We start from the raw sequence: 13225 nt of genomic DNA on the forward strand, positions 1-13225 counted from the left end.
TGCGGTCTACACAGCGCACACACACACCCGAACCCCTTTCTGGTCAACTCGTCTCGTAGCTGCGTGCAAATCAGCCACCGAACACGTCGCGAATGGATCAGTGACGTCAACGATCGACTGACTGCATGGAGTGGGGAGTTCTAAAACCTGTTACGTGTCGTCTGCCAATACTAGAATTTACCCTATTCTCGGCGAGCTTACAGGATTTTATGCTTAGTCTTCTTAGTCTTTATTTTGTTGGTTCTTTTCTTTTCGTGACATACTAGTGACGTTCCACCGGATCCTCGTGTTTTTGATGCTAGAGTTCTCCAACAAGAGACGAATTACCCAAAAGCATCAGGTATTTACGTTTAACAACAGCTGGATAAAGAAAGAGCCAATGTTCTACATAAATAAAAACGTAAATTCGATAAATGTAATTTAATGATCATTGCTTCAACAATCAGATTTGCCTCCCGACAAAAATAGTTTTCGATGTACATTTGTATCTACAAACATACTCCGCAAGCCACCTTACGACGTATGGCGGAGGATGCTTCGTACCACTGTCATTTCCTTTCATCTCGCACTCGCAGCTGCAACGAGGGTAAAACTAAAAAGGGTACTAAGAAAGTTTTGCAATACGACGAAACAATAAGGCGCAGGAGACTGATTGTTGCAGTGTTCTGAGAATACTTGATGCTTGCGTTGTAGCCGCTGTGTCAAGTCTGTGGGCGCAATTGTTCATTAGCAACGTTAGTTTGAAGTGCTTGCTATGGTATCGTGGTCACGAAGTGAGATTCGGGCAGTTTTGCGGTAAAACTTCGCTAGTGCTTTAAACAGACCACTGCTCTGGAAAAATGACTCTTGCACTCGGTGATGTGTGTCCAACTCGTACAACTAAATTCAGGTGGAACACAGAATTCCATAGAGGAAATTTCACTCTGGAGGACGCTTAGAGGACGGTAAGGCCACGATCATCAGTTACGGAGGAAAACATTGATGCTGTCAGGAAAATGCTAGATGAAGGCAGGTGAGTGACCCATAAGCAGATACAGAATACTTTAGGAATAGATACACCAGCAGTTCGTTCGACTCTGCATGATCATTTGCAAGTAAAGAAACTTTGTTCTCTGGGTGCCGCATAAACTGACGGAAGAGTAGATGACACGACGTGTGACTTGGTGCCAGGAAATGGTGCACTGAAGCATCGAAACTAGTAGCCATATAATAAGCATCATAAGGATGGCTGTACGTGCTCCATCTAATTACAATATTTTTGGCATGCTGAACATAGAACATAATTTTTATCTGTCACAAACTATCGACATATGAGCACACAGACAGTTTCACAGATGTTTGCATTCTGATTGCAACATGACAATGAGTTATTCAGTTTCATAACCGAGAAAAAATACCACACACAAGCACACACAGACATGTTGACAGAAATATAGTATCACCTTTGTAACCTCATCATGGAGATGTGGAAACTCTACTTGAGGAAAGCAATGTAGATGTCCTGAGCAACTTTAACATTAAAGGATTTGTCTTGAAAATGGAAATTACATTGCAATCTGTTACACCAGCAAATGCACAAGGGTGCTTTTAACTGAAACAACAAATGGTTTTGAAAACAGACGTTAAGTGTGTTCAAAACCTTTAGAAAACTATCCTTGTAATTCTTTCAAGGCCACAATGAATTCTTGAAATCTCACGTTTTCCTTAATGCCAGTGAGCTTAGGCAACTGGACTGTGATTTATCTACAATGCGATTTTCTTCTTAAACGCTTGCCCATGCATCAAATCAGAAATTAGTTGTCACTTGGCAGCGTCTCACTATGGGCCATGTGCAGTTCACTGGCACGTAAAATGCGAGGTCTGCAATTCATTAGGGATGTTCTAATTTTCGTTCCTTCATTCCTTTTTCCTTCATAAATTCAAGAATAGCGGGTTTTACGTTGGAAATCTTCCCTGGCATGGCTTAATGAACGTGGTTTGCAGTATTGTACAGACACAGGGGATAGGCAAAACAATGTGAACATCAGTACTTACTTGGAAATGGTTTATTAATAAGGAGTTGGACCCCCATTTGCCCGTAATACAGCTGCAATTGGACTACTGGCATATAATGACTGCATAGTCTCCAGTGGAATGTTATGCCAGTCTTCGATCAGAACCTCTTCTAAGTCCTGTAGTGACGAGCATGGCGGAATCTGCTCTGCAGTCTGCACTCCAATACCGCCCACGAGGTTTCGACAATGTTCAAGTCCGGGGACTGTGCCGGCCAGGAAAGACGCTGCAGTTCAGTTTCATGCTCCTCCTGGCTGTGTGAATGGGTGCATTACCGTCCTGAAATATGGCATCATTGTTGGGGAACAACATTTGAATCACAATCTGCCCTCTTTGGAACTCTGTTAGGTCTTTCATTGTACGTCGACCTCGGCCTCTGAATGCAAATACGAAGTGTGCACTACTCGTAAACAACCTGCGCTGATGCTTAGTCCGTACTGAACAACGCACAGTCCGGCGACACACCTGCCTTACCTGCGTTGTGTACCGTCAATCAACTATCCCACTACTACCACTATTCACATTATTTTGCCTATCCCCTGTAGTCTCCGTACTCTTTGTTCAGTTCCATCGAAAACTGTTGCAACTGAGAGTGGAATAACATTTGCGACTTTACGAATTATAATATTTGTACCACCAATTTCTTTACGTGCTCCATTCATACGAATTTAGCACAAAGTGGTTCCTGATGTACAGAACAATAAACCCCGTCCAGAGATCGTTGTAATTTTTAGCTCTTTCATTGTCAACTAAATCTCTTAACTTTTTCTGCATGGTATTGCAGTAGCAAATTTGCAGTACCCATCGATTACGTGACTGAGTAATAGATGTTGAGAATTATCATCCCTCTCTTGTCATCCCCATTCAGTTTTAGAGGCTTGTGACAACAGATCGCTAGTCTGCCACTTTTTATGCAAGTTGTTGCTGGACTTGTGAAGGTTCTTCATAGTACGAACAAATAGCGAAGGGTAAACAGCGACGTACACCACGATTCTGACGGAATGGAGAGCTGTGCCGAACGAAAAATGCCACACCGTAATGCTAAACGAGTCGCGCTGTAAAGGGTACTTGCGAGAAAGACCGAGCAAACTCGAGACAGGTCGTGGCTGCCCCTGATCGACAGCTCAGAGACCGTGATGGTGGCTACAGGGGTACTGCTATACTGATTAAACACGGGAACGAACACACACTCCTGAATACAGCTATCTGCGCAGAGATTGTTGGTGCGGTACGAGTGAATTTAAAGACTTGTGGACGTCGTATAAACCTACCACAACAAAGGTAAAATTTAATTATGATTGTAGTGTTGCTCACGCTGCTAAATATTGCATTCTCGGGCAACAACAAAGTTACATTATGTGGCAGGTGTCATTAGAGCACAGTCAATAAAGTCATTTCATGAAATAATGGATACACTAGGCACTCATCGTTTCGTGTTTCCCACGCTGGTCTCGTTGTGAACTCGTGGCTCAATCGCCGAAAATCTAGGTGGTGATGATTCCAAGCTCGGATGTAAAGAGGCCTAGGTGTTATTCTGCGATATTCAAAAGCTTCATAGCTGTGTTTCATAAACCATTCTTGAAGATTAAACTTTTGCAAGTTAGCACAATGGTGATGTAAAATAGTAATCAGCACTCCGAATTTAAGTTACACTTCTTTTTTATTACTTTTGTTGCAATATCACGTAACTCGTTTCAAAACATCACTTCACAATATAAAACATACTTGAAAAAATCTTCCTCACTGTTAAAATTCACATTTCATAAACTGACTACAATTTGCGTCTTTTCAACATGACGACCAAGACTTGACTCTCTAATAACCGCTTACGCGCCCAAAAATCAGAGTTACAAGTACGTCAAAGATCATAGTGACAAAAGAAAAAATTCTCATAAGAATATCATTGCAATGTAACAATATCGACATATCAAAGTACCTCTACATTAATGAAATCAAATCTGAATGTTGTCTCAGAAATACGTTAGCTATTCTACAGAAACATAGTAGAATATTGCTGGTATCGAGAGGTTGAGGTGAGGTGCCGTAATGGTTACGTAATTCAAGTACCTACACCGTACACCGGACAGTAATATTTCTCATGAGCAACTGAGTGATTTGATAGGCGCTATTGAGAAACCGAGAATATGTGATCTCAGTGTATATCATGCGGCTTGGAATCCGTCACATACTAATGGAAGACACTCTGCGGTGGCCTTACATGAGGATTATCTTGCAAACTTGAACAATGGAACACCTACTCGGTTCATCAGGCCAGGACAACATCGCAGTGGAGTGGACACTTGCTTCTCATCGCCCAACACTGCGACAGTCGCCAAGTGGGAGGTGATGGCAGGAACCCCTTGGCTCAGAACACCTACTAGTTTTGACAAGACTACCAAAGAGCGCACGTGCCGATAAAGAAAGGTGCTCCCATTTACAAAAGGAACACCTGAAAGCCACTGGGAAGCGTATGAAATGAAGCTTGTGAAGAAACTGAACAATTACGCCAAACGTGACAACGCTTCTGAAGACTATGGCAGTTCAAATCAGATGATGGAACATGTAGCCGATACCGCAATACCACGCTGACTCACGTTCCATTCGAGATGAAGAGTGTCACTCGGTTATTGCACAAAGATGAGAAGCACTAAAGGCTTACAGGCAATTCAGTCACGTACAAGCGACAGTGAAGCGAAAGAAAAGACAGCTGGAAAACACTTAATGACAGTCACACCAAAGTCTATACAATGCTCTCAATCTGGATACGACAAATCGTTATCCAGCGAACGTCCAACAGATCTGGTACATTCTTCACATACCTGCCACATATTCCGACTACCATTTTAGATTATATCATGTCGGATTCAGTGGAACGCTATATGGAAGACGTCCAATCAGAAAATAACCTACATCATAATCTCTGCGAACCATTCTGTGTAAAGGATCTCCACAGGGCAGTGGCACGGGATACAAATACTGGTCCTAGACTGGACAAGATATCAAACGCCACAATTAGGCTGCTTCCGGAAGTGGGAAAATAACTATTGCCCAAAATATAAGCTCACCCGACAAAAACCAGTCACCCCTACAGAAGTCATTACAAGCATCATTAAACACCGTGTAAATCTGCTTATGGACCAGATAACAACCTGGTTTCAATTAGGAAGTGAGTCCACAAAGTTGTGCATGTACTTCATATCTAGATTAAGCAACTCAATGAGGATTCGATCGTGCAATTCCACCAAATTGCTAGGATGTTGGTGTGGGCATTTTACCCGCTGTTCCAACATGCCCCACAGATTTTCTATACAAGTCAGGTGATTATGCAGGCCAATCGAGATGTAATACGATGGGTGAGTATTCAGAAAACAGGTCACATATTCTTTCAGCTCGAAGAACTTTGCTGTTGTGGTCTTTATGTGCCTATGTGAGCGATGGCCTCTTGCAAGGTGACCAACTCCAAATGTTCACTGCATGCAGTTCCCGTCGCAATGTCCTCTCACTAACAGGTGGGGATGGATCTGCATACACTGACTGCAGCAATTCCTGTCGGGTCTGTAAGCGGTTTTTATTCACAAGCGTCAGTCAGCATCTTTTTCCGAGCGCAATTCCGACGAAATTTTTCGTGGCCACATGTGTTACACATTTGCTTGTAGATATCTTGAACAGTCTGTCCCGAAACACCAGCAATTTCACACGCTGTGTAGTCACAGGCATGGCCGAATACGATTGACCATTTTTGCCGCTCTGTCACGTCCTTACACTTACCCATTTTTACATACAGTGTCCACTTGAAACACTGTAGCTGTGATCGCTGTCGCCTTGTGCTCACGTAGAGCCAGTGCACATGCGGTTGAGCACGTCACTCTATCGCTGTGTTATCTATACAGACTTAACAATTTGTCTGTACGCACACACTGGGGTGACTAACTTTTTGTATGGTGAACTTACCATACAGTGTGGTTCACTCACACTGACATCCCTGAGCTGAAAACTGGACGCACCACACCTGTTCACAAGAGTGGGAAGCCACCAGCAGGAACCACATCATATGGACTGATAACACTGCCACGCTTTTCCAAAACTTTACCATGCATGTTTAAACACAGACTCGAATTTCCTTCCAAGTGGGCAATACAGATTTAGTAAAGGTCGAGACACTTCTGGTGCCCTTACCGCTTTAGTTTCTGATATACAGATTTACATTAGTGGCAACAGGTATCTGTTGACTGTCTAGACAGACCTCACCAAAGCCTATGATAGCATCATGTCCCACAATTACCGCGACAGTTAAAGAACCTTGGCATGCTAAGTATGTCTATCCGCAACGGTTCAAATGGCTCTGAGCCCTATGGGACTTAACTTCTGAGGTCATCAGGCCCCTACAACTTAGAACTACTTAAACCTAACTAACCTAAGGACATCACACACGTCCATGCCTGAGGCAGGATTCGAACCTGCGACCGTAGCGGTCGCGTGTACCAGACTGTTGCGCCTAGAACCGCTCGGCCACAACGTCCGGCCTATCCGCAACGTATATCATTTACTGAGCAACTGGGCCACGCTGTACGAGCAAAGGTTTGCGGCAAAGCTCAACCTAAACACCTCCATTATTTAATCTGTACACTGAAGACCTACATTTGCTTCTGCAAGACCACGTCAAAGCTATCCAGTGTGCGGACCAGCTACGCTTTAGGACTTCAAGCACAAATGTCGACGTTAGCTGTCTCTCGCTATGGAGAAGTTTTAGGATTGGTTGCATCGAAATTCCTTGGAAATATCGCCAGCCAAATCTGGATTGCCTTTACGTAAACTGTACATGGCAAGAACCAAGAACGATGTTGTTCGGTCCTTTTCGTAAACCGGTCAAACAAGTTGTGAACTGTCTTGACCTCTATATGAACTGGATGCTCACTTGATCCACACATTGGTATGGCCTGACCACTCATCTTACCCTACAAACTGTTAACAGATTAATATCAGGCGCTACTTCAGTGCTTTGCAGTCAACTCCTATGGATGTCCTTCTTGTCAAAGCTACAGAGTCTCCACTTGAACTCAGAGGACACATACGTTGGTTCCAAATATCTACTAAAATGAACACAATTCGTTTGAGGATTAGAGTTTCGGCAGAATTTTCACAATATTTCATCACGATGTCTCCGAATTACAACAGTTTTTCACACAATCACGTTTCTTGGTGGATTACAAAAATACAATAAGATAAGAGGTGGAATCCAAAATTTTCGGGACTGGTGCTGCCATCTGGAAAGTTGGAAAGTAGGAGTAGTAGATCTTTGCACCGCCAGGTGGCGAGAGCTCCATATCTGATGAGTCAGCGTGCGGAGTGGTATTCAGCTGGGAGGACATGTTGAGTGTTCAGTAATTTCCATAATACCCTGTGTTTGGTGTTGCGATTTTATGATGGAAGGCATAGCATGTTGAAGTGTGCACGGAACTTCGCCAGACCGCATCTGATGATCCAACCTTCTCGTCACGGGTTATCACCGGCGACGAGAGCTGGATTTATGGTTAAGACAAAGCAACAATCGTCCCAATGGAAGAGCACAGGTTCTCCGAGACCCAAAAAAGTAAGGCAGGTGAAGAGCAAATGGAAGAGCATGATCGTCGTTTTCTTTGATACCAAGGTAACGGTGCACAAAGAATTCGTCCCACCCAACCAAACAGTGAATTCCGCATACTGCTGTGATGTTTTGCGACAGCTCTGTGAAAACGTGCAGTGATAACGACCCAAACTTTGGCGTCAAGGGAAGTGGCTGCTGCATCACAACGCGCCCTATCACACGTCCTTGCTCACCAGGACCTTTTTGGCAAAAAACACCATGGCAGTTGTACCCCACCCACCGTACTCGCCAGATTTGGCGCCTTGCGACTTCGCACTATTCCCAAAACTGAAACTCAAGTTGAAAGGCCGTCGGTTCGCCACTCTAGAAAGGATTCAAGAAGCATTGTTGGCAGTGATAAACACCCTAAAAGAACAGGACTTCCAGAAAACGTTTGAACAGTGGCAGAAGTGCTGGGACCAGTGTGTACGTGCGGATGGGGACTACTTCGAGGTTCCCAGAATGAGATTTTCTCTCTGCAGCGGAGTGTGCGCTGATATGAAACTTCCTGGCAGATTAAAACTGTGTGCCCGACCGAGACTCGAACTCGGGACCTTTGCTTTTCGCAGGCAAGTGCTCTACCATCTGAGCTACCGAAGCACGACTCACGCCTGGTCCTCACAGCTTTACTTCTGCCAGTATCTCGTCTCCTACCTTCCAAACTTTACAGAAGCTCTCCTGCGAACCTTGCAGAACTAGCACTCCTGAAAGAAAGGATACTGCGGAGACATGGCTTAGTCACAGCCTGGGGGATGTTTCCAGGAGTGCTAGTTCTGCAAGGTTCGCAGGAGAGCTTCTGTAAAATTTGGAAGGTAGGAGACGAGATACTGGCAGAAGTAAAGCTGTGAGGACCGGGCGTGAGTCGTGCTTCGGTAGCTCAGTTGGTAGAGCACTTGCCCACGAAAGGCAAAGGTCCTGAGTTCGAGTCTCGGTCGGGCACACAGTTTTAATCTGCCAGGAAGTTTTACTTCGAGGTTGATGGTGACCATTAGTCCAAAGGTAAGGTTTTCAACAGATGGCAGAACCAGTCCCGAAAATTTTTGATAGCACCTAGTATTTAGACATTCGTATGGATATACCATACATTGATCCTAATTAGCCTGCAGCTGTCAAAAGACTTTGAGTGTATGGGAACGTGCACTGCCTCGACACAGATGGATCACGTACTTCAGATGACAATGGTAGTGCTTATTATGATGAAGAGGCAAGTCATACTGACCAGTTCCATCTCCCTCGGTACTTACAGCAGAATTTGCAGCAATACCAGAGGAACTTAAATATGTTGACGACCCTGGTAAAAATACAATCGTTATTCTACCAGACTCGCGATCAGCACTGTTGCTCATATGGAATGATGCTGACAATAATGCCAACAATTGCTCGGAGTACCAAATTATAGACTGTTCTGCCGAAATAGTGACGTAACAAGAAAATCAAGATGCTGTGGGTAAAGGGTCACCGTTGTATCGGTGGCAATGGAACTGATGACGCTCTCACAAAGAGTGCCATCCGTCATGGGGCAAAGATGTACAAATATTTTTCTCACACAAACCTTCTGCAAGATGTACAGCTGCAAACGAGAACCTTGTGGAACAATAAGTGGTGCACATCATACAAACAATGGGAAGAACAGCACACGACCACGGTAGTTCCTTGATATGCATCACAGCAAGTTTCTGGTAACTAAGTTTCTCTCGACTTGAAATACGACTGAACCTCTCACAGCTACAACTGATTGACTCATCCCTATGGGATAGTTGCACGGAGGAGGACATACACCGCACCATTTCCAGTGGCCCACTGCAATATCACATGACCACCGAATTGCTGCATTCTTGGCGCTTTGTGGACAACTTCCTACCAGAGTGAGGACACTACTAGCAGCACCACATGTTATCACTGTCATGTCCAAGCAACAACTGTAAGATTTCTGTACAGGTTGTACCACAGTTAGTGGTGGCACCTTGAGGCACCAAGCTAGATAGGCACCAGGGACACCCAAGTGCAAGATCTGTATGCAGTGTGTGTCACAATTAGCAGTGATAACTGACACGAGCACGAGGGAAAACAGGGGGTGAGGCAGATGGGCGCCAAATGATAAGTAGATTGTGTGAAAAAATGTTCTTCGACCATTCCTGGTCACTGTACAGACATATATACAACTTCTTGGTGGCTAAACGCATCACGATTTAGTTGTTGTGAATACAACTAATATAAACATTAGTTTGTCTTTGCTGTAAATGCAGATGTGACTGGTTATTTCTTTTAATTTGTAGCACTTATCATGTATTTTAGGCTGAGTCGACCATGTCAGAAAGCCACAAAAAAAAGGAAAAACCAGGTTGAGTGAGATCACGTGTGGCCATCCTTGTGAACATCTGAATGTGACTGTTACCCACGCACTAAGGATTGGCTCAACGGCCTTCCCAAGGGGTGGTGCTTAAGTGCCAGACATTATAATTCAATGACTCATATAATTGGACCCTGCCATGTATGTTCTTCTCCTGTGGGGGCAGCATGTCGAAAGATACTCTGCCGGAGGTTTAAAGTCGGAAAATACGACAATCTTGTGACATTATCTACTTACTGATTCTAACCAGTCAGCCAGAACATGATGAGCACTGACCTACTATCGATATAAACCTGTCCAGGTGACAGTAACATAACTCGGCGAGGAATGATTGCTAGTCAGACACATACATGGTGCTTGAAGTATCAGTGAGTGTGCTATCCGTGTCTAGAACAGGGAAGGCGCGCGATCTATCCGAAGGCAGATTGTGATGACCCGGAGGTTCAACACGACCATTTCGGAAACTGCACGACTTGTCAGATGTTAGAGTAATACTGTTGTGTCTTTAATACGTGGCAAAAGCAACTTGAAACCATATCCAGATGTGGGATTGTGCGCCCACACCTCATTACAGATATCGGACGTCGTCGGCTTGGCAGACAGGTAAGAGGGCAGGTGGCGAACTGTGGTGGAACTAACATCAGACTTTAATAGATTTTAATGCGGTCAGAGTACAAATGTGTGTGAACAAACATAGCACTGAATACTCCTAACAATGGGCCCCTGCAGCTGACGACCCATGCACGTGCCAATGTTAATACCGCAACATCTGCAACTATGGCTGGAATGAGCATGTGATAATCAGCACTGGATGTTGGCGCAGTGGCAGTGTGCTGGATGGTCTGATGAATCTGGATACCTTCTTCATTACGCCAATGGAAGAGCTCCTTGACGCCCGTACTCCGGGATGGAGACAAACTGGCAGTGGCTCTATTATTCTTTGGGGAACGTTCACGTGGGTATCCGTGGGTCCAGTGGAGCTCGTGCAAGGCACCATGAAGGCAAAGGAAGTAGCATTTTTCACCAAGATAATGCGCCATGTCACAAGACCAGGAGTGTGACAATGTTGCGTCACAGCTCATCGGCCTCATGCCCGGAATTTACGAAAATTAGGTGACATGAGTGTGCAGATGTGGTGTCAACTCCCTCCAGCGACCTACCAATTCCTCATTGCTTCCACATCACAACGTTCCGCCACTGTTATCCGTGCCAAAGGTGGACATACCGGCTAATAGGTAGGTGGTCATGATGTTCTGTTTCATTAGTGTATGTAGCGAGACTTCGGCCAGGTGGATGATGTTAAATTGGAAATCTTAATTTCCTGGGAAAAAAAGTCAATGGTACTACTCTTTAATTTTCGCGATTTTTATTGCTTTTCAAAAAGTAAGGGTGATTTGGTAACCCTTGCAAACTTTTCGTCCGCTTCTTTGATCCAGGAGAAGCAGAGATTGAAAGAAGCTAGACAAATATTGACGTAACAAGAATGCCAAGTCCTTTTACTCCCCATAAGTTACTGGTACCTATAACGTAAAGGGAGCAACGGACTGACCGCTGAATTTTCACGCTGACCACTGCTTTGCATGCCGTCAATAGTCTTAACTGTGCTTCTCACGGGATCCACACATGCAACGTTTTTTTCAAATTATGTGTACGGCCGTTACTTAAGTCTAACATGATTACATCTAGCTTCAGCTGATTTCCTACAGTTTAAATAAAAATACACCACGAAAATAGGCATATAACGCGGACACATGCACATTAACATTTTGGGCGAATGTATGTAGATGAGGTACAATACTTTTTGATAAAACTGAGCAGCACCACAAATATTTTTTTCCTTGGCATCTATTTCATTTTGAGCGCTGTTTCATTAGCTTCCCTAGCAAATCTTAAGGTGAAAAATATAGTAATCAGTTAATCGAAATTAGCCGACGTAAAATTGTCGGCGCTCTACAATGTCCAGTGTCATTATCCGCGTTCCTGTCTTTTCTTATGAATTTTGCAGAAATTATTTTGTTTTTACAGCATTTTGCACGTCCGTAGTTCAAATGTGATATTTCCGTCGCCATAATTCATACAGATGTCTGCATTGTGGCCCATGCTGGAAATTCAAGCTCATTTCCGTATAAAATGTGCGTACCTAAATAATTTACTACCAGTTTCCGGCAAGCAAAGTGACGAAAATGTATATAAACCATAATCCTTCGTACATTGTCGTACGACAAAGCTACAGAAACAATAATTCCGTGGCATACACGGAAATGTGTGTGTATGTTTGGTTACGATAGACCTACGCCTTCTCGGACAACAATTATACGGTATCAATACGATACGGTACTGAACAATTTCATTATTGCCAGCTGAATGCACATAGGAGTCTTTTTACTATAACAGCCTGTTCGTGTAGACTGCTAAAGGGGAAACTTCCGTCAGTCACAAATTGAGCCTCATAAAACTCTTCAGCATCGAGGTGTAAAACAACGTTTTAAAGCATAGTTTAGGTCTATCTCTTCTAATATATTTATGTCTTTAGGAATTAGGACCAGCAACTGTTTTTATATACTAGAATTTGGTGCTCCCTGTGTGTGTGTGTGTGTGTGTGTGTGTGTGTGTGTGAGAGATAAACAGCATATTATGCCTTTAACTGATAACGGTGTTCATACAAACATGCTGAATTAAGGCACAGCAGCTTGAAATAAACAAAAGCTAGTACTGTTAACGAAAGAAACAACATAGAGTTGCATATGATACACCCATTTACAAGTTATTGTCACCGCGATTTTGTCAAAATGCAGTAGGCCTTGTGTATGAGCAAGTAATTTATTTGTTAATGTGGCTGCTGCTCTAGCTTTGTACAAAAAACTGGAAATACAATCAGCTAATGTTTGAAGGGCATGTTATATACAATAAATTAATAGTTTAGTTGCTACATCAGTGAAAATATAAAATTGTTGCTATACTGTCACAGTAGAATGTGTACAGGTATTGTGTCAATGGGTACAGTTACTAAAATCAGATTAACTGTGACAGATTAAAAAAAAAGGAAGCATCTTACCAGATCACATTGATGTCAGTGCTGTCTTCATTTATTAAAACTGTCACTTTGTCCAAATCTGGATTCAGATTATAACTCTTCACGCCATTAATGAATAACAGGCGCTTCTGAAGCGAATCTTCTGTCACTTCTTTGACACCATCTA

The 13225-nt window shown here is 43.5% G+C and overlaps 1 protein-coding gene across 1 annotated transcript in view; it reads right to left on the reverse strand.

Moving 5' to 3' along the window:
- The window catches only part of LOC126203053 (copper-transporting ATPase 1), a 569185-nt gene that overhangs the window by 555264 nt on the left and 696 nt on the right, over positions 1-13225 (reverse strand). Inside the window, 1 exon segment of the mRNA XM_049937292.1 lies at positions 13081-13222. Coding sequence (XP_049793249.1) covers positions 13081-13222 — 142 coding nt within the window.

The sequence above is a fragment of the Schistocerca nitens genome, chromosome 9 (genome assembly GCF_023898315.1).
Source record: "Schistocerca nitens isolate TAMUIC-IGC-003100 chromosome 9, iqSchNite1.1, whole genome shotgun sequence".
NCBI lineage: Eukaryota > Metazoa > Arthropoda > Insecta > Orthoptera > Acrididae > Schistocerca > Schistocerca nitens.